This window comes from Sorex araneus, chromosome 1 (genome assembly GCF_027595985.1).
Source record: "Sorex araneus isolate mSorAra2 chromosome 1, mSorAra2.pri, whole genome shotgun sequence".
Taxonomy (NCBI): Eukaryota; Metazoa; Chordata; class Mammalia; order Eulipotyphla; family Soricidae; genus Sorex; species Sorex araneus.
Window position 1 is genome coordinate 79,155,914 of NC_073302.1, and position 26,312 is coordinate 79,182,225.

The window sequence follows — 26,312 nt, forward strand, 5'->3', positions numbered from 1 at the left end:
GAGCTGGAGCGATAACACAGTGGGTAGGGCATTTGCCTTGCACGCGGCCGACCGGGGTTCGATTCCCAGCATCCCATATGGTCCCCTGAGCACTACAAGGGGTAATTTCTGAATGCAGAGCCAGGAGCGACCCCTGTGCATCACAAGGTGTGACCAAAAAAACAAAAAATAAAAATAAACAACAACAACAAAGTTGTTCATTTATTCTAAAGAATAAATAAATAATATTTATTCTAAAGAATAAATAAATAAAGGATAGCTCACATTTTGCATTTTGCAGATTGTTTTCCAATGGTATAACAGTCCTTTGTCTCACCAGTTTCTTATAAAATAGTATGTCCAGAAGCTTGATCAACCTCAGATTAAGTTTTCAGTAAGAATATTTCATAGATTTATAGGAGCAGTGAATTCTTATTGCATCACAACACAAAAATAAGTGTCTCAGCTTCTTTTTAGTAGTCTTAAGACATTTGGATTTGTTGATTGATTCATCCATAATGTACCCTTTGGTATCTGAGAATTGTCAAAGCCATTGGTGATCATTATGCAAGCCTAATAACGTGTATACATATCAAAGAATTGGGTTCTAAAATTGTTATTGTTGTATAGAGTACTAGATTTATTTAAATTAGTAATTCAGAAGCAAAGAGTAATATTTTGGGGGAAGGTGGAGCCAGGGGCCAACACCATGCAGTCCTCAGGGACTATTCCTTTCTCTGATCAGGCATCCCCCTGATGTTGCTTGGGGAACCGTATGTGGTACCAGGGAAATGCACTGGAGTTTGCCACGGCAAGGCAATAGTAAATAGTAATGTTGTTAGCTAGTAGTCAGTAACTGCTTCATTATTACTTACCACATGACACTGGCACGTACCACATTGTGGTGGCTCACATTGAATGTTGCTTAATTTGTACAAATGGCAGTGCCAGTATCTGTGTTAATCTCTTTTTTAAAAAATATGTTAAACATACAATCCATAATGTTTCTGGGTTTATTTTTGTTTCCTGAAGTTCCTTTTAGAAAATTTTTGAAAGAACTTTTTTTGTATAGATAAAATAAACATACTTTATGCTTTGCTGTTGCAGAAATCACTTCTCAAGGAGTTCAGTTGCTGCAGGTGGGCAGAAGGGAAAGTCCTACTATACTATTACATTCACTGTTAATTTTCCACATAAAGATGATGTTTGCTACTTTGCTTATCACTATCCATATACATATTCAACTTTACAGGTGAGTATTCAGTTATATTTTATCATGATTATTTTTGTATCATATGCGCATGGATCATATGAATAAAGAAAATTTTAATAAAGATTCTTAAATATTTAAATTTAAACATAAAGCAAATTTGTTGACTAGTAAAATATGTGAGTATAATATTTGGTAGAAATACTAAGAAGTTTGACATAATTTTTACTCCCCATGTTTATATAGAAAGCTACAGATTTTAATAAGGTAAAATTTCCACTTGTTTTACCCAAAGCATTAGATCTCATAGAAAATAGTATAGTTGGGAAATCTGAATGAAATATAAGTTTTTATTGGGGAATTAAGAATATGGAATGTTTGTCATTCTGTGGGTTTTTTGTCATTCTGAGTTTATATGTTGTATAAAATAAAATAATTCAGTTTATTGCTGTAATAGACTCATTCTCTTAGGAGAGTAGCTTCAGGATTAAGGATCATGAAGGGAAGCACAGTTACCCAGGAAGAAACTATGGCAATATGATTAGAAATGAGCTTGCAAATATGAAATGAGTTTGCAAAATATGAAATGAAAGGGGAAAATGAAAGGAAAAATATGGTCCAGGAAACAGAAGAGATAGCAATACCGAAAATGCTAAATGACACTTACATTCAATAAAGATATACTAGGTATCTTTTTGTACTGAATAGAGTAGCATCAGGATATAGTTATTTACATGATCAGGTATAGAATGTGTTTACTGATGTATTACCTTTTTAATTTTTAATACATACTTGAGTTTTTACTTTCCTTTCTTGTCCCACACACAACCTTTCTAGGTATTGCATTGTTTCTTACCTGGACTTTGCGCAGCAGTTTCTAACCATTGTTCTAGAATTTGCTTTCATGCACTTTTATCCCCTTTCCTCTTCAGCCTTTTCCTCAGAGGATCTTGATAGCAAATCTGTCATGTAACTGTCCTGCTTAAAACTTCCTAGTGATTTTTCTTGAAGTTTGCATGAAATTAAAAATTTGCCATGATTTATTCATTCATTTCTGTGCTTTGCAGAATTTTACCATATCTACATGCTATTTTTGAGCTATTATTCACTTTGGCTGATCTATAGTACATGCCTTGATTCAGTCTTCAAAGTTTATTCTCTTTCTAAGGTTCCTAATCATAGAATCATAGGTTTAATAAGATACAATTTTTTCCTAATTTATAGCCATTAATGCATATCTATAATCACTTATTTGTGTTATATAGAATAACTGGATGAGGAACTATAATGTAGTTAAAGGGGGTTCCTAGATCACCCTTGACCCCAGAGCTTAGAGAGAAGGACAGAGAAGGAAAGAAATCATGGGGGGAGGAAGTAGATAGGAAGGGAAGTGATGGGGAAGAATGGTCTTCAGTGGCAGACGCAAAGTGAGAGACGTGATAGCTCTATACCCAAAGTACAGACTCAACCATGTTGAAAACATGAGCTGAGATGCAGCCACTGAACTTTGTAATGTGCCTGTCAAGGTGGCAGATGGAAGCGAGTTGGAGGCACAAAACATTGTAACACTGGTGGTGGGATTGATGTTGAAATATTACATGCCTAAAATTCAGCTATCAATAACTTTGTATATCATGGTTCTTTAATTAAATAATTATTTTTAAAATAAAATTTTAAAATTATTTTAAAAATAAAAAAGATTTCTATTAAATTTTAAGCGAGGCGGTTTTCCATCTATCAGTTGTCTCAAAGCCATTGCTGTATGTTCTTACGTGTGGGTACCTGTCTGCCAAGCCCTTGGCTCTGTAACAGATTCTGTTACTCCTTCCTTTGAGGGGAGGGGGTTCCCTAGATTGTGCTCCGGATGCCTTGGGCCTCTCCCAGTGAGTGTGGCCAACCAGGCTGGTAAGAGTGTGGCAGTGCTGGTCCTGTGGTGCTAGGGGTCACCCAGGCCCCCACTGCTTCAGGGCTGCATGCGGGTGCAGCCTCTGGCCCCTGTTTGCCCCGCCCCTGCCCGGACAGCTCTCTGAAGTGCCTCTCTGACTTTGCACCTTTCTGTCAGCTTGGGACTCTCTCTATCCCTCTATCCCTTTCCTCGCTTTCCTCTGCTGAAATGTGATTTTTTTTTTTTGTAGAAGAGCTTTTCTGACGTCAAGAGTCAGCTACCTTTCCTCAGCACCATTTTTCACAACACTTTGTTTGTTTATATTCCCAGTGCATGGCCAGTACTGATGACAGTTACCACACAGTAGACCAGATTATGTGTATGAACACACAGAAACTTTAGGGACTCAACAGAGTTTAAAATAAGGGATTTAGCCATTTGTTTTTTATATAATCCTATACTGAAATAATTGAAACTTGTGACTTGAAGGGACAGTATATTTAATAATCTAATTATTATGAATATGTGTGTATAAATTATTAGCTATAAAAAGAAAATTATATGCAAGTAAACAATTATAGTTTTGTTTATAGACATTGCTATATGTCTATAATATACATAAACATTTGTTTGTATACATTTATATAGCATTTTTAATGTTGATGTAGGTGATACAATCCTGGGTGTACAGTGAATAGACCAGAATTGCTCTCTCCTGTCAGAAGTTGCTGAGAGCAGTCTGTAGTACAGAGTTGTAACTCTTTGCATTATAGACCACTCTCCAACCAATTACAGTCTCAAAATTCTTAAGTCCTTGAGAACCTGAAGCTTTCTTATACCCTGTTTACCAGCAGAGGCCAGCTGGACTAGTGGGAGCTTTTGGCATATTCCTGATTCCATTCGGAGTGCTGTGTGCTTCCCCCAAGCCCGCCTGGTGTGGCATTGCCTGGGTAACACGCCCGTGCACATCTCTCCTCTCCTGGCGGAACCACCTCTGGCCCCAAGAGTTTCTGCAGAGATGAGAGTTCTGATTTGCTTTAGTTCTGCAGTCCTGGGCCTGCCATTATTTCCCTGCATCATAGGGTATTTTAAAGTGATTGCAAACTTGAGATTTCTTCAGACCCCAATTATCCAAAATTTTAGAGTTCCAGGAGCATGCAGCCACTCTCATGGCCACACGGCATCTTATGCTATTCATAACAAGCAATACAAAAGAGAGTGTGGGGGAGATTATCTGCCATAGAAGTAGGGAGGAGGGTCGGATGGGTGGGGATACTGAAAACCTTGGTAGTGGAAGATGTGCACTGGTGGAGGATTGGGTGGAGATCATTGTATGACTGAAACTCAAATAGGATAGCTTTCTAACTATCTCACAGTGATTGAAACTAATAATAATAATAATGATAATGATAAATAATAAAATAAAATTAACATTCTGAAAAAAAGTGATTGCAAACTTTGCTTTTGAATTTCATATCAAGATGCACCTTAAGAAATTGGAATCGGGACACAATCCTCAGCAGATCTATTTTCGAAATGATGTGTTGTGTGAGACCTTGTGTGGGAACAGCTGCCCGCTAGTGACCATCACTGCGGTGCCGGAGTCCAAGTACCAGGAGCACATCTACCAGTTCCGTGAGTTCCCCTGCCCTGTTCCTGCCTGGCGTCTGGGAGGGAGATCAAGCTAGAAGCAGGTGCCAGCGTTCCGATTAGCCTTTGGCCTCCTGCTGCCTCTCCCTGGGTCTGCTTTTGGGCCTGTTTACTCATCTAGAAAGTGAAGGCGCTTTATGCATTGATTTCTAAGATTTCCTTTGATACTAATCCTGTGCTTCTTATCCAGAGAAATCATGCCCAAGTGCAGTGTATTTAGCACTGTTTTATTGGGTCATGTAATAGCACATAGGTTAAAAATGCTTACAACTAATTTTATTAATAAATGAGAAGAAACCCACAAAGTATTTTGATGCTATCACCGAAAAGTTTTGCAATGCCATGCTATATAAATTTTAAGTTTCCTCAAATGTATGGCTGTTGTAATTAAAATTTAATTTTGATAAAGTATTATTTTCAAAGAGGAGAATGAACTGGCCATGCCTGGAAATAGTACATTACTGGGATGGTTCTTTTAAATACATGCATCTAAATGTGTACTTTGCAACTGCGTGAGCAGATTGAACCTTTCCCCCTTCCCCCCATGTATGACACAGTGACTATGGCATATGGATAATTATTTTATGAGAGAAATAATTTTATATTTAAATCTGCATTACTTGTTCTTTATGAAACCAAGATGATGTTGAATAAGTGTCTCAGATGCCCGTTTCTGGGTGTGTTGTATTAAGCTGCTTCTAGCTCTGGCTTTTACAGGTTTTGCATTTGCTTCCTCTTCAGACCCTCCCGCAGGTGTTCACTGAGTTCCTATGTGAATTTTGATCATATTTCAAAATTGAATAGAAGTATTTAAGATTTTTTTTAATTGACTCACTGTGAGATATACTGTTGCAAAGACATTCATGATTGAGACTTATTTGTAAAGCTTGAAAGTCAAGCATAGTGCTGGCTTTCAGTAGCTGCTCATTGTAACTGAGGTTTCTGTGTGCTTTAGGGAATCGTCCTTATGTTTTCTTATCCGCGCGAGTCCATCCTGGAGAGACGAATGCAAGTTGGGTGATGAAAGGGACACTGGAGTACCTCATGAGCAATAACCCTACTGCTCAGACCTTACGAGAATCCTATATTTTTAAAATTGTCCCCATGCTAAATCCAGATGGTGTCATCAATGGAAAGTAAGTTAAGCAGCAATTATAGAAATATTATAGATCACTATAGCTGGACTGTATAAACTTGTTGACAAATGACATAAGTGAATTTGGAGAATAAATGTACTTTTTCTAGAAAATTTTTGGTAGAGAATATGGTGAATTTTTAATAAAAATAATTTAATTTTATATGCTTACAGGTAGTGTACTTGAAGAAATTCTGATTATTCATGAAATATGATATAAAGTATCTGTATATCATGCTTAAATTATTTCAGAAAATATCCGAGTGTCAGAAATGAGAGCTACTTCTTTCACATTGTTGCTTTGGGCCAGAGAGATGGCACTAGGGGTCAGGGCACTGGCCTCCCTGGCATAGAGTCTACCCTGGTTTGATCCCAGATGCTATAGACAGCCCCCTGAGCACTGCTGGGTAGCAGCCCCTGAGCACAGGTCTGAATAGTCTGTGCACTGCCAGATGTGGCCCCAAATCTCAGCCTACACTCCCCCCATCTCAGATTTGTCGTTTGTTTTTTTAAAATAGTGGACTACTCCCGGCAGTGCTTGGAGCCTCCAGGGTCTCACTCAGCAGTGCTCAAAGAGCATGTGGTGCCAGTACTCGAATTCCATATGTCAGATATGTTCTGCCTGTGAGCTGCGTCCCTGGCCCATGTCCATGACCCCCCTCCTTACTCCTTCCTCCTTCCTTCCCTCTTTCCTTGTGTCACGTTCTAAAATTTAGAATCTTCTGGAATACCTTTTCAGTGATGTGGAATATTAATTAGTTCCATCTGCCAACCTCATTTTTTTTTTTTTTGCTTTTTGGGTCACACCTAGCGATGCTCAGGGGTTACTCCTGGCTCTGCACTCAGGAATTACTCCTGGCGATGCTCAGGAGACCATATGGGATGCTGGGAATCGAACCCGGGTTGGCGTCATGCAAGGCAAATGACCTACCCTCTGTGCTATTGCTCCAGCCCCCTGCCAACCTCCTTTGACCTGAGGAGGTGACCTATTTCTGACGAGTAACCTTTTCCACGGACAACACTGGACAGTATTTCATGTAGTCACAGGTTACTGATCACACATTTCGTTTGTTCTGTGCTCAGCCAAGGCCTCCGTAGCATTTGTGAAGGATGGGATTTATTTGAGCTCTAATGAGCCTCGTAAAGTTGAGCATACCCTAGTTTGTTCATTCCTTCAGGTAGAATATGTCTCACATTTTAATAAACCATTGTTTCATTGTTTACTGAAATATATTCTTTTTAGAATTTTATGCTTATTAAACTAAAATGAGGTTTTAAAAAATAGCCTTTTATTATTTTGGACTTCTCAGTGCTACTCAGGGCCCACCAGGGGCGTTTCCACTGGTTCCCGACAGCTGGGTCAGCAGTTGGGTCAGTGCTAGAGGCTGGAGACTTGATCCTGCCCAGCTGGTCCAGCAGAGCCGCACTGGGCAGTGCTCCCAAGACCGAGTGAGGCTGGGTGCTGACTCAGATTCTATTTTGGCTCTTCGAGGGACATTTTTACGTGTGGTGTCATTCAGGAATGTTGAATTATAAATGAAATTTCTAAATCACTTTTTATTGTTTAAAATTGTAATGCCTATGAATAAATAGAAGGCTATTGAGGTCTTGTAAGGCTGTATAATATGTTTGTGCTTACCTATCTCAGGAATGCCCAGATAGCGCTTTTATAAAGTTAATGTAATTAAGATACAGACCAATAGTAGGAAAAAATGACAAATAATTATAATGTAGTCTGAATAGAAAATATTACCATAAAGTTTATAAATTTTGGAGTAAAACTATGGAGCAAAAACTCTGAATTGAGAATTTTATATATGATTTGAAGGTTTTTGCTGTATAAATATGAAAATTTACCACAGTTAAGAGCATGTAATGCAAAATTTTTCAATAGCAAATGCTGAGGTATAGTTAATAACGTAATTTGCAGTTGGCCGAGCCCAACTAATTTAAATACTTAATGGAATAAAATCAAATAATTACAAATATGAAAATTCATTGGCACAAATCTGTGGCCCCTGTGTGTGCAGTCACCGCTGCTCCCTGAGCGGAGAGGACCTGAACAGGCAGTGGCAGAGCCCGAACCCAGACCTCCACCCTACCATCTACCATGCCAAGGGCCTGCTGCAGTACCTGGCTGCTGTGAATCGTCTGCCGCTGGTGAGTGGCACTGTTTGTTTACAATTTGGTTGGGTTTTAACTTCGTTTTGATTTTTATGGTGTGTATTTGTGTTGGGGGGAATATAAGGGGGGGTGGGCCACACTTGGCGGTGCTCAGGGCTTACTCCTGCCTCTGTGCTCAGAGGTCACTGTGGGCTGCTGGGCATCCGGTGGGCCCACAGCATGCGAGAGGAGCACTCTGGCCTGGCCTCTACTTTGTATGGTTGGCAAAGTGAGTTTATTGATTAGGGATGTAGTATTGTGTATACTATTTTTAATCACATATATTAACAATTTCAAGAGCAGTTTCTTTATGTTGTCTGCTCTGTCCTAATTATGGCATCAAATGTACCCAGTATAGTCTTACTTTTCGTTAATTTTTTTGTTACAAATCTCAAGGGACATTTATATAAGCTTTTTGTTGTTGATGAATATTGGAACTTCTGTTTGCAATTATAGGTCTGTAACTTTGCTGAACACCTAAAGTTACAGTTCTTTTCAAAGACTAGAAGTTGATTTGAATTTCTTTATGTACTGTGAGCAGTGGTTCCTGAGAGAAATGTGCTGGGATGCCGGTTGGGCCACAGCTGCTTCTGTCCCAGCAGTTCTGTTTGGCAGATTCCCATTATGGTAGTGTTGAAATTTGGTAACTTTGCTTGGTAAAGAGAAAAAAACTTGTACAGAAAGGTGTATTTCTTTCTTTTTCACTTAAAAAAATGTGAGTCATGAGAGTCTTTCTTTTTCACTTAAAAAATGATGCTTTTTATTTAACCCATATGCTTTCATATATATGTGTGTGTATATATATATATATATATACACATTTTATATATATATATAATAGTTGAGGTAAGATGGTTACAGTAAAGCTAAGGGTTTTAAATGTCCAGAGTCATGGCACTTCCACCACCTCCACTGACCTCACATCACTGCTATTTACCTCCTAGAAGTTTAAATAAAACTATACCTCTTTTTGTGGGCTAGAGCAATAGCACAGCGGGTAGGACTTTGCCTTGCATGCGGCAGACCTGGGTTCGATTCCTCCATCCCTCTCGGAGATCCTGGCAAGCTACCAAGAGTATCCTGCCTGCATGGCAGAGACTGGCAAGCTACCCATGGTGTATTCGATATGCCAAAAACAGTAACAGCAAGTCTCATAATGGAGATGTTACTGGTGCCCCTTCAAGCAAATTGATGAGCAACAGGATGACAGTGCTACAGTGATACCTCTTTTTTGTACTCGTGTGGGAGAGAGAATATTTTGATCATCTTTTAAATTAGGTAAATGTTGAAGTAACCCTCAGGGTAGCAAAGACAAATGCAGTAATTGAATAGATAAAAAAGAAAAGAGTGGAAGTTAGGCCTTCCTCTAAGTAAGGCCTGAAAAATATTTAGCCTTTTTCGGGAGGGAAACTGGGGACATTGGTGTGGAAAATACACTGGTAAAGGGACAGGTATTGGAAACTGTATTACTGAAACCCAGTTAGAAACAACTTTATGACTATATAAATAAAATAAATTAAAAGATTTAGCCAGTATAGAATGAATCATAGATCCTTCGTCTCCAGAACTAAATATTACTTTTATTCTTTCTTATAATCAAGTCATGACTTGCTTACAATAAAGAACAAAGAAATAGACTGGATTATTACCTTGATGTTGATTGTCTGGGTTATATGTGTTGAAAGGTTGTAATGTTGAGAATCACATTATGTCTTGGAGGTTTACTGTGACTATCATGGCCACTCCCGGAAGAAGAACGTGTTCATGTATGGCTGCAGCATCAAGGAGACGGTCTGCCACACCGGTGACCACGCTGCCTCCTGCGACGTGGTGGAGGACGCCGGCTACCGGGTCAGCATTGTGCCAGGGCCTTAGTCTCTAGTTTGCAGGAAGCTCGGAAAATAATTTGATACATGTCAGTCAACTACTCAGGTTCACTTAATTTTGGCATTGTGGGGTATCAGTTTTTTTCATTGTAAAGATTTCTTCTAAAAGTTTTTGCTTCTTACATTCAGATTGTAATCTGTTTGATATGAGGTGTGGGGATCTAATTTCATTTTCCTCATGGATAACCAGTTGTCTAAGCCCTGTTTTCTACCTGTGTCCTTCCGCTGCTGCCGGGAAGCCGTCTGCTCAGCTCCCTCTCTCTGCTTGCAGGGGCTTCTCAGAAGCCCACTGGAGTCGTTCTTCCTGCTGTTTCCCAGCATGGCACGTTGCTCTAGCTGCTATAGATTTATAAGTATTGATACCTAGTAGGGCATTTTTTCCTTTCTTACTCTTTTTTTTTAAACTTGTATTTAGTTGTTTTGTTTGCAGTTCTTCCTTGTGAATTTTAGGATAACTTTTATGGATGAACTCGAGATTTGGATCAGAGTTGCTGAATTTTAACTAATTTGAAAATGATGATGATGATAATGACGATATAGCATTCATGTCTATAACATTGCTTGGTTTGTTTTTTCAATTGAGTCTTTCATATTCTACAGTAATGCTTCCACAAATTTTAGGCATTTTTTTCATTACATTTATTCCCAAATGCTTCTTCATTTTATTTTTAAAAATTCTTTATTTAAAGAACCATATTTACAGAGTTATTGGTAGTTGAGCTGTAGGCATGTAATATTCTATCGCCAACCCCTCCACCAGTGTTCACTTCCACCTTTGTCCCCATGCTACCTCCCACCCGCAAATTGCCCCAAAATGCCACCTTCCTAGTCACGGTGGTTGCAGTTCAGATTTCATGAAATCTCTTAGAGTCAGCACTTTGAATATATCTCCGTACCACTCCCCCACATCACCCGAAGTTCTCCCTCCTGTCCCCCATTACTTCCCTTTCTCATCATCTTCCTTCTCCCCTTGACTCTGCCTTTCTCCCTCCTAAGCTCTAGGGCCAAGGCTGATCCAGACATATCCCTTCACTACATTGCATTTCCAAATCCAGTTATTCTGTCACCATGGATAGGTGAGATAATCTGGGAGAGTCTTCTGGGTGTGGTGCAGAGGCTGCTCCCCACCATCCTCACTGTCTGGGTAGGGCTGATGGGGCAGTCGTATGCACATGATGCAGTGCTGCTCAGGTCCAGTAGTGCTGGGGCCAGCAGGGCCACACCTAGTGGTCCTTGGAGGCCACTGTGGTACCAGGGATTATACTCAGGTCTTCCAAATGCCCCAGTCCTGAGCTGCCTGCCCGGCCCTATGCTCAAATGCTCGTGATTCGTTTCAGTTGGGATCTCCTCTCACTGACATTTTTGCCCAACCTGTTATTGATGGTGTTTAGGAAAATTACTGACTTTCTGAAAGAGAAATTTCAGCAAGTTTTCAGATCTTTTAACAAGGAATGATGAGAAATGAGAAATGTACCTGATTTCTCAGTAGCAACACTGGAAGCAAAGACTTAGTGGAGCAGTTCATTTTTGTCAGCTAGATTATCAGCTAGATTTTCCATTTATAAATTTTGCATCTCATTCTAGTAATAAATGTGAATATACAAAAATGTACTCCAAACATTTTGGAAAGGATCCAGTGGGCAAGGCACTCATCCTACATAGGGCTGATCCGGGTTTGATCCCGGGCATCCCTTCAGTTCCCCGAGCACCGCCAGGAGAGATTGCTGAGCACAAGGCCCAGGGTAACCCCTGAGCATTGCCAGGTGTGGCCCAAAAAATCTTCAAAAATCCTTTATAGAAGGTTGTGTATGTAAGTTACTTCAGCAAAAGAAAGTGGTTTTTAGGAAAGAAGAGGGACCAGATGTTTTTGTTTCCGATGTCTTCATTTTTTAAATTCTCTCATCCCGAATTTGCTTATTTGGATTTGGTTTGAAAGGAAATATAAAATGATTCTGTTATGAATGTATTTCTCCAGAGTGTACTAGGTATTTCGTACCTCCTATAAGAAATATTTCATGACCAGTAATTTCTTGTTAGTTTATTCTCGTATTTAGGGCCCCTAAGAAGCTCCATGTACTAATGAGTATTTCTGTTTCTAGCTCAGGATTGTGGATGTGAGTGATGGAGAAAGTTCTCAGAATTTTACAATTTTATGATGCTGTGTGTCAGTTCTGTTGCTGGTAATTACTACAAACTTACTGTCTTAATAAAAAAATATTGGGGCTGGAGCGATAGCACAGCAGGTAGGGCGTTTGCCTTGCACGTGGCTGACCTGGGTTCGATTACCAGCATACCATATGGTCTCCCGAGCACTGCTAGGAATAATTTCTGAGTGCATGAGCCAGGAGTAACCCCTGTGCAACACCAGGTGTGATCCAAAAAGGAAAAAAAAAAGTATTCACAGTTCTGTCAGTCAGACATCATATGTGTGGGTCTCATTGGGCTAAAATTTAAGATGTGAGCAGGCCTACATTCTGTGTAAGCCTCCAGATAGAATCCCTTTCTCTCCCTCCCCCCTTCTGCTGGCTGCCTGCACACCTTCCCCCTGGTCCTCTTGGTCAGCAGCTGTCACTGAGCTCTGCTTCCATCCTTCCGTCCCTTCCTGGGACTGTCCTGGCTTCGACTTTCCATAGGAGCCCCTGTTGGATTACTTTGGACGCACTGGGATAATCCCCATCTCCAGTTCCTGCACTTACATCTCAAAAGTCCTGTTGGCTGTGTACGCCCTGGGGATTAAGAGCTTAGTGGGCTGATAGTCTGACTACCACATTTGAAACTTTTTACTTTTTGCAACTAACTTGGGAAATGGTAGATTATCATATTTACATTTTGATGATGAAGCATAGTACTCCTTTGTCCTTTTAGAACAAAGTTTATGGTTCATGGAAAAATTTTAAAAGTAATACATATAGGGGCCAGATAGTACAAAGGGCGAGGCATTTACTTTGCAAGCAGCCAACCCGGGTTTGGTTCCCAGCATCCCGTACGTTCCCCCGTGTACTGCCTGAGTGCTGATCCGGGAGCGACCCCTGAGATTGCTGAGTGTAGTCCCCCCACAGAAAGTACAACATGTAAAAATGAGGGGTATATGGTGAAATAACTGCCCAGCACTGTTCAGAATTGTCTAGATGTGAAAGATAAAAGATTACCGAACCACCCCTTACAGATGCAGAAACAAAAGGGAAATAAAAATTATATGCAGTATTTGATTTCATGTGGAATCCTGAAACAATATGAGAAGAGTGAATGAAATTTGAATTAGGTCTATAGTTTAATAGCATAGAATCGGGGCTGGAGTGATAGCACAGCAGGTAGGGCGGCTGACCCGGGTTCGATTCCCAGCATCCTTTACAGTTTTCCAAGCACCACCAGTAGTAATTCCTGAGTGCAGAGCTAGGAGTAACCCCTGTGCATTGCCAGGTGTGACCCAAAAAGCAAAAAAAAAAAAAAAAAAAAAAGAAAGTCATTAGCTTGTAAGCATATTCTGATGGTAGTATTACAGACCAGGGTTTCTGAGACAACTGAGTGTTACAGACAAGGACTTTGGGGTTTCTGACTATGTCTTCCTAATAAATAAGGTTTTTGTTGAATGAATGGCTGAATGATATAAGTGCAGATATCTAATAATTATATTATTTTGTATTTGTGGCCTCTAATGTACTTTTTTTTTTTTGCTGTGGGTTGGGTGTTGGTGTTGGACCACAACTGTTGTTGCTTCAGGGCTGACTCCTGGCTCTACAGTCAGGTCCCTCCTCAAGCTCAGGGGCCATGTGGGAGGCCAGGGGAAGCTCTCTACCTGCTGTACTCTCACTCTGGCCCCTTCTTCTATTCTTTTTTAAAGAAATATTTTTACTTGTGTCTCACATGCTACATTTCTTTACCACTAGTCATCTAAGACTTCATGGGTCAGTCTTGACAGGGCTGGGGAAGTCTTAAGGGTCACTCACCCTCATGGTCTTTACTGAAAACAAACTGCCTTGCCTGAAGTGAGAGCCGGCTCTCGGCCGGTGCCAGTGCCTCCTCTCCTGCACTCCCGCCTCAGAGCTCCTCAGTGTTCTTGCAAAGACAGACTCAAGCAATACTCAACTGTCTTTAGCAGACTTCAGAGCGCATTTTCTTTCAAGAATCTCCTTTCTTCTGCCCCTTTCCTAAATAAAATGAGTCATATATAAAATGGATTCTTTCCAGGAATATAGAAGATGGTAAGTTAGAGTTGCCTTCTCTCTGTGTCTGCTATTCTGCTCTCCTACATGTGTTGTGGACTTGCCTCTGGGCACGTTCATTCATGAATGTAGTGAGTGAAGTGTTCGATTGCTTTTTTAATTTTTTATTAGTGAATCACCATGAGGTACAGTTACAGACTTACAAACTTTCGTGCTTACATTCCAGTCATAGTGGTTGAGTGCCCATCCCTCCACCAGTGCCCATTTTCCAACACCAAAGTCCCAGCATCCCTCCCACCACCCTCACCCCACCTCTGTGGCAGGGCATTTCCTTTTGTTCTCTCTCTCCTTTTGGGTGTTGTGGTTTGCAGTAGAGGTATTAAGTGGCCATCATTTTCGGCCTGTAATCTACTTTCAGCCTGCATCTCCCGTCCCAAACGGACCCTCGACTGGCTCACATTCCAAAGAATAAGAGCAACCGGTGTTGGTGTGGATGTGGGGAGAAGGAGGATTTGCTTGCTTTTGTTTGATGCTACACAGCAACTTGTTTTTCATGCAGAAATGTTTGCCATCCAACTTTCTGAGTCTGCCTTTTCAAATTTGTTTCAGTCTTTATGACAATGATGTGGGATGTCACTATGCAATTGTATAGTGAGTTCATGTGCATTTATATAGGTGTTCCAAAGCATATTAACTCAAGTCCTCATAGTGGTCATTTGATTAATGTCACCAAATTGTCCTTCATAAAAGAGTAGCACTGCACTGTAGCACTGTTGTCATATTGTTCATCGATTTGCTCAAGCAGGCACCAGTAATGTCTCCATTGTGAGACCTTTTGTTACTGTTTTTGACATATCAAATACGCCACAGGTAGCTTGCCAGGCTCTGCTGTGTGGGTGGGATACTATGGGTAGCTTGCCAGGCTCTCAGAGAGGGACCAAGGAATCGAACGTGGGTCGATGGTGTGCGATGCAAACACCCTACCTACTGTGCTATTGCTCCAGTCCTTCATAAAGAGTATATATAAAAATTGACATTCCCAAATATAGTGAAAAGATACATATTTCTTAATATCATCCTGCATTCTACTTTCATATTTGCTAGGTGAAAAAAAAATCTGATGATTTAAAATTTGTGGATATATGACTTTACAAGAGATTGAGTATATCATTTCACATCTGCTCAGTTATCACTTTTGTAAAATAAGTTTTTCTCATCCTCTGCTTTTGTGCTCATCATCTTACTGTCTTCAAAATAAAAACTGTTATAAACACAGTAGAAAAATTTTATCATGTATAAAAATAATTTTAAACTTTTATTTCTTTGGTGTTTTGAAAATGGGTTTTGAGACTTACAGAGGTGTTTCTCATCGTAAGATTTTAAAAGTTTACTGAAGTTTTTTATTTCATCTAGAATTTTTCTTCCTAGTTTCAAGTTAAATTTTAAGCTAGTTAGACTTGATTTAAGGAAGACTAATCATCTGTGTTTTTCAGTGGCGGTACAGTGCCAATCCTTAGTGAATGATCATTTGATTTCTCCACTAATTACTGAATTTAACAAGTACATTTAGTTCTAATTCTGGGCTCTTTCCTCTTAAAAGAAAAAAACTTATATATTTATATCTAAACATGTGCATCAGTGTCACAATTTCTCAGTGTAGATGTGTAGTCTATGTTGATATCTCTTTGATTATTTCTCCAATCTTCACCATTTTTTTTTTTCAGAACTTCTCAGCATTTACTACCAGGTTTACACTTTTGGGTGAAATTAAGTATATCTACAAGTTGCAGAAAATACTGTCACCGTTTTGGTTGTGGTTGTCTCCATCATTTATAGGCGATGGACATTTGCAGTGTAAAAATCTCCAGGGGAAGTAGCTTAAATGACAAGTTCTATTTATTTAGTTTTATGTTGCCAAGCATGTTTTATATATTTTAAAATGACTTAAAATACTTTGAATTAGATCTTGATTTATCTTGTTTTCTTTTAATGTGCAGACTTTGCCTAAGATATTAAGCAGTATTGCTCCAGCATTTTGCATGAGCAGTTGTAGCTTCGTGGTGGAAAAATCTAAAGAATCCACAGCACGCGTTGTCGTCTGGAGGGAGATCGGAGTGCAGAGGAGCTACACCATGGAGAGTACTTTGTGTGGCTGTGATCAGGGGAGGTATAAGGTAAACCATCTCCGGACCTGCAGCTTTCCCACAGGCACCTGTGCTCTTCAGATCTCTGCTGAATGATGTGTCTTTGTTGGTTGGGTCACTGTGATTTGCAGAGGTGGGATGGGATCACACAGTCTGTCAGGATGGCAAGGGGAGGGGTGGCCTTGCGTCCTGGAGCACAACTGGTCCATACCCCACTGGGGGCTGCACTCTGCATAGTGCTCGCTCCCAGGTAGTGGTGCCATTAGGCTGGTACTCAGCTCACGTGGGAGGTACTCATGTTCAGGCTCCAGGGCAATGCTTAAGCTCCTGAGGCATGAGCATCCTGCTGCCTCAGTTCTCGGGCCTTCCCAGTAGCATTTAGTAACATGAGGGCCCCGAGGGTGGTGCTCAGGACATTGTGAGGTACCTGTAGCATGAACCCCTTGGTGCCAGGCCTGTGCATGAGCCTCAGCCATCTGTCTTTCCAGTCCTCATGACAGTCTGAAGAGTGACTTTTAAAAATCTTCTCTGAACTTAATGCCTTGCTGGAGGTTGTTGCTCAGTCTTGTTGCTATGTTCATAGTTTTTAAGAAGGCACACAGTGGGATCCATTTAAATGCCAGTTAGTAATTTATATGCACCACATGAAATAGTAAGTAGTTAATAGAATCTCAGTTTATTGGCTGTAAGAATTTTTTATGCCTTTAAAAATAGAGACATTATTCTTTCATTTGTTTGGCCACATCCAGCAATGCTCAGAGGTTACTCCTGACTCTCTGTTTAGGAATCAATGCTGATAGTGCTCAGGGGACCAGATGATGTGCCAGGGATCAAACCCAGGTTGGCCACATGCAAGACAAGTTTTCCCAACCTGCTATATTATCACTCTGGCCTCAGAGTGATTCTTAATAGGATTTTTGTGTTTTTTTAAAAAAATTTTTTTTATTAGTGAATCACCATGAGTTACAGTTGCAAACTTATGAACTTTCATGTTTGCATTTTGTTTATATCCTTCCACCAGTACCCAGTCACCTCCACCAATGTTCCCAGTATCCCTCCCACCCTCCCACCCCATCCCCCCCACCCTACCCCACCTCTGTGGCAGGGCATTCCCTTTTGTTCTCTCTCTCCTTTTGGGTGTCATGGTTTGCAGTAGAGGCATTGAGTGGCCATTGTGTTCCTCTATTCTGCATTCGCTACCCTGACATACATACATGATATACACTTTTCATATTTGCCAATGTCAGCTAATAAGTTATGCGAATCTAGTATTTTAAGAAGTAAAGTTTCAAGATATAGGCCTATTTTTAATTTATATAAACCAGTTTAGAAATAAGCATAGTCTCTTTGAAGCTTCTAAATCAAGGCAGCATAATGTGAGGCAGAAAGATAGTCTAGGAGGCAGGTGCTTGCGTTGCATATGGCCGACCCCAGTTTGATCCTCTGGGCTGCTCTACCAGGTGTGGCCCAGAACAAACCAAAGTTATGAGAGAAAAAAAAAGGAAAAGAATGTTCTTATATAATGATTTGCTAAAGTGATTTTATTAGTGTGTTTGGGAAATGGGCAAACTTATCATTCGCTCAGTTATCATGGACTCATATGAACCGGTTTATAGTTCCTCTTCAGTTTTAGTGTGCATTTCGTTTTGTCCCTAGAAAGTGATTTTGTAGTGTGTCCCTTCACCTGCAGCTTTTATTGGCGTAAAGTTTTCATGTAGGAGATCGAGTTTTATGTGAAAATCCACCAACAAGCATTGACATGACTTACAGCCCATCTCTGGTGTGTGGCCCTGTGGCCAGGGACTCCAGCGGTGCAGCCCTTCAGGCTCTTGCTCAGCCCTGTCCAGAAGGTTCTGGCCCCAGGTCCAGGGAGCTGTGCTAGAGGGACAGATGAAGAAGGCAGCTCTTAGTTTTCAGCTACAAGTTAACTGATAGTGAAAGCACACACTGAAGAGAAGTGCAGCATGTTCATTAGGGAGTGAAGCCACGTGGAGCTTTGTGATCCCACACCATCCTTGGGAGGTGGCATTTTCAGGAGGGTTCAGGAGTTGCATCACTTCCAGCTCTGGGTACTGCTGGGTGAAGATGTTGACCTTTTGCACTGCATTTCCTTTTTCTCTTAAACTAGCCCTTACAGGTTTAGCACCTCCTCTAGGATGGGCACGCAGCAGCCATTGGCACCTAAAGTCTTTATGCACACGTGTGATGGTGCCCCTGTTTGTTTTTTAACATCTTTTTTTAAATTTTATTTTGGGGGGTGGGTGTTTGGGTCACACCTGGCAGTGCTCAGGGCTTACTCTCAACTCTGTGCTCAAGGATATCAGGTTTGGGGGACCATATATGGTACTGGTGATCAAACCTAGGTTGGCCACATGCAAGGAAAGCAAACGCCATACCCCGCTGTACTATCTAGCACCTGTATCCTGTTTAGACTCCAGAAATATCTTCAGGAGGTGTGATGGGTGATAGTGTGGAGGGAGCCCAGTAGAGGTGTGCGTCTCCAAGCAGTGGCTGTTGACTGCTGCTTCAGTAACATATAGCTGTAAATCTTACATTGGCCTAGTAGGAATACTGTTTTAAAAAGTTATGAGAGTACAGGCCTTGAGGCAGTTGCTCTGCATCCTGCTGCTCCAGTTGGAATATGCCACACCACATATGGTCCCCTGCGCCAATGGGTATAGCCCAGACCTCCCCCTCAATCCCCAAAGAGGGGGGTGTACAGGGGCAATAGTAAATGTTCTCTACACAGTGTTGTAGACAAAATTTTCAGTGGGCATCCTTAATTGGGAATGTAGAAGCTTATTTTACCACTAACTCATTATTGTAAATTTATGATTCTTGGCAGAACCACCCTCTTTTTGTTTTTCACTTGCCAATTTCTTCCATCCTCCAGTGTAAAATTGTAAGGAAATGTTCAGATATCCACATTGAAGTCTTGCTATTGATGCTGTAATACTTCAACAGTGGCACCCAAAGTAGTAGGTCTCATTGTTGGGGAACAGTTTTTTCCCCAAGGTACACAGACACGTTGCACACCAGGTCCGAGCAGATGCGTGGTGAAGGAAGACAGGCGCTTGGAGAAACCACTCCAGGAGACAGCTGATGGCCACTCACTTTATTGCCAGACACACACACATTTTATAGAGGGTCTCGGCTTAAGAGGATGGTCCAATCACATGAAGTTTAGCATTACTGACCTATCACCTTTTCAACTCTTCTTTGCCTAATCCCAAATAGGACTAGATGCTGCAGTTAGGAATGACTCGCTAAGATAGGTGACAATTCTTGGTGAGGGGGGTGAGACTCAAGGCCAATCCTTGGTGCTTGTCAAATGTACCTAGACACTCCCTGCTGGGTCGCTCTGCAGGGACAGATCTTATCTGCCCTGGCACCTGTTGCCATGGTCCATGGTCTCATGAAAATACTTAATTACACCTAAAACCCAAGAGTAGAACTTCCAAATGTCTCATTATATTTCCCAGTATGTTCATGAAAATAGAGTACATATAATCATTAAGAATGGACATTTTGAAACTTCCTTCATTAAGTTTTTCATTTGACCTGACATACTCATTAAATTAAGACTTTTTGTGCTTGTTGAGTCCTAGTTCTATACAGAATTTAATTTTATTCATACTCTTAAGTTTCTTTTGTTAATCTTAACAAGATAAAGCCAGAGAATAGCAAATACCCTAGCTTTATGTGTAATTTTGTTTTCTTTGTAGGGTTTACAGATTGGTACTCGGGAGTTGGAAGAGATGGGAGCAAAATTCTGTGTTGGACTCTTGCGTTTGAAGAGACTGACATCCTCCTTGGAATATAATCTGCCTTCCAGACTGCTTGACTTTGAAACTGACTTAATTGAATCAAATTGTAAAGTAACTAGGTGAGACATTTGCTCTTTTCTGTTGTTGGTATTGTAGATTTCATTGAACTATGCAGAGGAAAGGCACAAATTTTAATAGCAACAGACTTGGGCATTTTAGAATCAACATGATTGTACATATATCTTTGTGATATTATTTTATTACTGATATGATTTTAATGGAATTGTATTATGTTTTAAATGCTTTTTTTAGTGTTTAATTGTATTATGTTTTAAATGCTATTCTTAGTGGCTTAAATTTTAATCCCCAAATAAATAATGTGCAGTACAGTACGTATATGAGATGTATACATTTTTAGAGGACTTGGAGTGAGGGTTAATAATTCAAAAGAAGTTTTTGATGTCTATACATAAAACTGTCAAATAACTTTTGTCATAGAAGCAGTGAACTTAGAATTTGGAGTTTTTAAACTATATCTGTCTAATATGTCTCTGAATACTCTTTGCTTCTAAAGTTCAATAAAATAAAATTTGGTGAGATACAGATAGAGAGATAATTCAGTATCTTAATCATAATGCCATACCTTAACATTTTATACTTTGATATATTTGATACTCCCATTTTTGTGTGATCTTCATCATTTTTGTTACATACTGACTTGTCATATTTGTTAATATATTGCCAAGCTATATTTAATATATATACATATACATGTATAATACTATGTGTATATCAGTTTTGTGCTTTCAAGTATAGTAAAACTAAGTTGGAATATTAATTCAATATACTGTGATAATTTAGACCTTGATCACCTGAATTCTTTTCACAGAGCTTGCTAAGCAGTAAATATAAAGGAAATAAATATAAAGATTTTCTGTGTTTTCTCTGATATTTCGGAACCTTCTTTTAAGTTAGTTCATCAATTGTTTTCTTCCCTGTTATTTTATTAACATTCATTGCACAAAGAGAAATTATATGACGTTTCAGGTATACATTGTGATGATTCTGTATATGTACACATGTGAGCAGACTTCCAGATTGTGTTTTAACATGTATGTCCATTAACTTTCTCACCTAACCTTTTGTGTATTTTTCTATACTCAGCAAATTTCAGTAATACAGTAGTGTTAGTTTATTTTAAAAGTTGCTAGCATATTGTCACTATGTTACATGTTATTTTCTCAAATCATATTCATCTTAAAAGTTGAAAGTGACATTTTACAAATCTCTTCTCTTTTCTCACTCCTCAGCTTCTGGTTACTTTTCTAGTTTGTGCTCTGAGTTTGATTTTTTTTTTTTTTAACATTTCACTTGTGTCACCATGTAATACTTGGCTTTGTGCAGCTAATTTCACTATTGTAATGCTTGCTCTCAGATGCGCAATAGTGTTTTTACTCCACATCCCCACTAATATTTTGGCAAGGATGGGGCTGGAGGGTTGGGTCACACCTAGCAGTGCTCAGGGCTTACTCCTGGCTCTGTGTTTGGGGATCACTCCTGGTGAAGATTGGGAATCAAACCGAGTCAGCCTGGCTATTTAAATGGCAAGTACACTAACTTCTGTAATATCTCCTAAGCGTCTTCCCCACTAACATTTATCTTGTTTTATCTGTGCTGCTGAGTAACTTTCTGTGAACTTGTTGATCATTTGACTTCTTCGGGAAAAATTTTTATCTCCATTTCACTCTGTTTGGTTCTTTGTATTTTACTATTTTGTAAGTTCTATATATTGGATTTGTGGTTTGAAAATACTTTCAACTGCTCCAAAGTTTGGCTTTTGACTTTGTTAATAACATCTTTTGATGTGTGCGGTCATTTTAGTTTAAGGTAGTTCCACTTTCTCTTGTTTTTGTTGCCTCTGCTTTTGTTGAAGATAGTTTTTTTAAAAAAAAATTGCCAAAATCTCTAGTTTTAGCACTTCATATCTTACTTGAAACCTGAGTTTTGTGTGTGATGTGGGTAGGAGTGCATATTCCATTGCATGTGGCTGTTCAGAGTTCTTAGCTCCATTTAGCCTTCCCTAATTTCCTAAATATTCTTGATTCTTTGTCTAAAGTAAACTAATCATACAAGCATTGGTTTATTTGTGGGCTTATATCACTGTAGCTTAGATCACTGTAGCTCTGTAAAAGGGTTGAAATGAAGAAGTGATGCCCCTATTCTTCCCTAAAAATATTTGGATGTTTGAGATCCTTTGGAGTTCCATACAAATTTTTGGATTTTTCCCCGATTTTGGTGAAAAGTACTGTAACTCTCTTATCCACAAAATTTTTTTCTGCATCTGTTGACACTTCATATGGATTTTGATGTTGTTTTGTTTTGGAGCCATTCCCAGCTGTGCTCAGGGATCACTGCTTTCCTCATGCACCAGGGTCACCTTGGCAATGTCAGGGTAATCATATCCTATGCTGGGGATTGAACATGGATTAGCACAATCATGTGTTTTTTTTTCTTTTATTCTTTTATATCATCCTTACGAACCTGGATACATCTCACTTGATCATAATTCTTGTGATAGCTTATTGGATTTGTTTTGTTAAAATTTTGTTAAGGGTCTCTGCATCAATGTTCATAGATACTGATCTGTAATTTCTTGGTTAATGATGGCTCTTGGTTAATGTAATTTCTCAGGCTGTTGGCATGAGAAGAACAGTGGCTTCAGAGAGACTTTTTGGGAAGATCGCTGCTCCTTACTAGTTGCAAGAGTTTGGGGAGTTGGCTCACGTTGAGGCTCGAGGGAACTCAGTACTGAGCTCATCTGAACCAGGGCTTTCTTGTGGGGGAGACTTAATTACTCTTTTAATTTCTTTTCTTGTTATGGTCTGTTCATATTTTCTCCTTCCTCCTTTTAACAGCTCCTTTTAAAAGTTTGAATGATTCAAAAATTTACCTATTTCTTTTAAGTTCAACAGCTTAATCTCATAGAGTAATTCATAGATCTTTTGTATTTTTGAGGTGTCTGGCAGAGGAACCCAGGCATGCGGGACCCGGGGCTGATGTCCAAGCCTGCTCAGATCAGGACTGAGCCTCCTCCACCCAGACCCCCTGTTTTCCAGTAGCTTGGCAGTCACACCCACAAACTGCCCAGGCCCATGTAATCTCATCAACAGCCAAGATCCAGAGACTATATAAAACAGCTTGCTTGTATTCTCTGATATAAATTCTGTGTCCCTCTTGGAGAGCCTGGCAAGCTACCGAGAGGATCCCACCTACTATAGCGTATTTGATATGCCAAATACAATAACCTGACTCTGAAAGAGCCTACAATCGTTGGGAAAGATGAGTCAAGCGAGTCTGCTAAAATCTCAAGGCTGGGACAAACTGGTGCCCACTCAAGCAAATCGATGAACAACATGATGACCGTGATACAGTAATACAGTGAGGTGTCTGTTGTAATTTCTCCCTTTCATCTCTGATCTGACTTTTTGGGGTTTTCCTTCTTTTTTTGCCTATATTAGATTAAAAATTTATCAGTCTTTTTCAAAAATTTTTTGAAAGAAAACAAAAAATAATGAAATCTCTGGTTTCATTGATCTTTGTATTGTTTTCCTGATGTTTATGCCAGTGATTTCTGCTCTGCTTTTATTCTTTCCTTTCATATACCCTATGATCCATTGTTCTTTCTCTAGTCTCTCAAGCTATGAAGTTAGCACAATGATTTGAGCTTTTATCTTCTTGCCTGGTGTGTGCCTTTATTGCTTTGAATTTCCCTTCGTGATGCATCTCTTGTATCCCAGAGGTTCTTACAGTTTTTGTTTCCATTCACAGTCATTTCAAAGAACCATTTCATTTCTTTCTTTTCTTTTTTTAAAAATTTTTATTGAATATCCATGAGATAGACGATTACAGAGCTGTTCATGATTGGGTTTCAGTCCTATAATGATCCCAGCTCCTGTCCTTCCACCAGTGCACATTTCCCACTGCCAGTGTTCCCCCTCCCACTATCCCCCAACAACACCCCCTCTCCACCCCCAGCCTGCCTCTGTGGCAGGTACTTTCCTTCTTTCTCTCTATTCTCTTGTGCATTTTGGTTTGCAATGCAAGTATTAAGAGTAATTGTGTTTGTTTAGAGTGTTCAGTATTTTTAGCAGAAAGGTAAGGCAGGAGTAGTTTTTTTTTTTTAATTTTTAAAAAAAAATTTATTATTTTTTTAATTAGTGAATCGCTGTGAGGTTAGAGTTACAGATTTACACATTTTTGTGCTTGTGATTTTATCATACATATTCGAAAACCCATCCCTCCACCAGTGTCCATTCTCAACCACCGATGAACCCAGTATCCCTCCCACCCCCCAATCCCATTTCCCCACCCCACCCCACCTCTGTGGCAGGGCATTCCCTTTAGTTCTCTCTCTCCTTTTGGGTGTTGTGGTTTGCAATAGGGGTATTGAGTGGCCATCGTGTTCAGTCTATAGACTACTTTCAGCATGCATCTCCCTTTCTGTCTTCCAATCACATTTTACTTGGTGTTCCCTTCTCTATCTGAGCTGTCTTGCCCGTCAGTACGTGAAGCCGGCTTCAAAGCCATGGAGCAAACCTCCTGGTACTTATCTCTACCATTCTTGGGTGTTAGTCTCCTATTCTGTTATTTTATATTCCACAGATGAGCGCAATCTTTCTATATCTGTCTCTCTCTTTCTGACTCATTTCACTTAGCATGATACTTTCCATGTCGATCCACTTATATGCAAAGTTCATGACTTCATCTTCTCTAACAGCTGCATAGTATTCCATTGTCTAGATGTACCAAAGTTTCTTTAACCAGTCATCTGTTCTCAGGCATTTGGGTTTTTTCCAGATTCTGACTATTGTATTCAGTGCTGCGATGAATATATAAGTGCAGATGTCATTTCAACTATACTTTTTTGTTTCTCCAGGATATATTACCAGAAGTGATATTGCTGGGTCAAAAGGGAGCTCAATTTCTAATTTTTTGAGAAGCATCCATATTGTTTTCCAAAAGGGCTGATCCAGTCGGCATTCCCTCCAGCAGTTTCTCCCCACATCCACGCCAACACCAGTTGCTTTTGTTCTTTTGGATGTATGGTGGTGTGAGGTGGTATCTCATAGTTGTTTTGTTCTGCATCTTCCTGATGATTAGTGATGAAGAGCATTTTTTCATGTGCCTTTTGGCCATTCATATTTCTTCCTTGAGAAAGTTTGTGTTCATTTCATTGCCCCAATTTTTGATGGGGTTGGATGTTTTCTTCTTGCAGAGTCCAATCAGCACCTTGTATATTCCTGATATCAACCCATTATCAGATGGGTATTGGGTGAATATCCTTTCCCATTCTGTTGATTGTCTTTGTATTCTGATCACTGCATCTTTTGCAGTGCAGAAGCGTCTTAGTTTAAAATAGTCCCATTTGTTTATCTCTGTTTCCATTAGGTTGATCAGTTGTGTGTCATCTTTGAAGATACCGTTAGCTTCAATATTGTGGAGGGTTTTACTGACCTTGTCTTCAATATACCTTATGGATTGTGGTCTGATGTTGAGGTCTTTAATGCATTTTGATCTGACTTTTGTGCATGGTGTCAGGTCGAGGTCTAAGCCCATTTTTTTTGCATGTGGTTGTCCAGTAATGCCAGCACCATTTGTTAAAGAGGCTTTCCTTGCTCCACTTCACTTTTTCTTCTTCCCTTATCAAAGACTAGATGATCATACATTTGGGGTTGTGTATAGGGATATTCCACCCTGTTCCATTGGCCTGTGGCTCTGCCTTTGTTCCAGTACCAAGCTGTTTTAATTGTTACCACTTTGTAGTAGAGTTTGAGGTTGGGGAGGTGATGCCTCTCATCGTCTTTTTCCCAAGAATTGTTTTAGCTATTTGTGGGTGTTTGTTGTTCCATATGAATTTCTGGATTATTTGGTCCATTTCTTTGAAGAATTTCATGGGTATCCTTATAGGGATTGCATTGAGTCTATATAATGCTTTGGGGAGTATTGCCATTTTGACAATGTTGATTCTCCCTATCCGTGAGCAGTTTTTCCAACTGGGTGGTAGTTTGATGTGTGGACATGATTGCTGAGGCTTCCTGAAGTACAGGGAGGTTAGGAGAGGTACCCCACCCAACCCTGAGAAAGCCTGGAGATTTCACTCACAAAACCTGCATACCCAGATTTTCAGCAGATTCTGTCTCGGTGAGGTCCATCCTAAGACAGTGGAGTCAGTCAGGGGTCATGGCATTGATTTTGGATTGTGGGAGCAAGAGCCCTTTCCAGTTTATCCTGATCTGTTCCACCTTGCTTGGGTCTGAGATTAACTGATCT

General features: G+C 39.9%; 1 protein-coding gene across 2 annotated transcripts in view; it reads left to right on the top strand.

Annotated features, from left to right (window-relative positions):
- AGTPBP1 (ATP/GTP binding carboxypeptidase 1) overlaps positions 1-26,312 on the top strand; it is a 199,089-nt gene that overhangs the window by 156,336 nt on the left and 16,441 nt on the right. For both annotated transcript variants that reach the window (XM_055146419.1, XM_055146425.1), the window contains 7 exons: positions 1,087-1,231; positions 4,556-4,709; positions 5,680-5,860; positions 7,890-8,019; positions 9,742-9,873; positions 16,069-16,245; positions 19,941-20,101. In XM_055146419.1, coding sequence (XP_055002394.1) covers positions 1,087-1,231; positions 4,556-4,709; positions 5,680-5,860; positions 7,890-8,019; positions 9,742-9,873; positions 16,069-16,245; positions 19,941-20,101 — 1,080 coding nt within the window. The remainder of the gene's footprint in view (positions 1-1,086; positions 1,232-4,555; positions 4,710-5,679; positions 5,861-7,889; positions 8,020-9,741; positions 9,874-16,068; positions 16,246-19,940; positions 20,102-26,312) is intronic.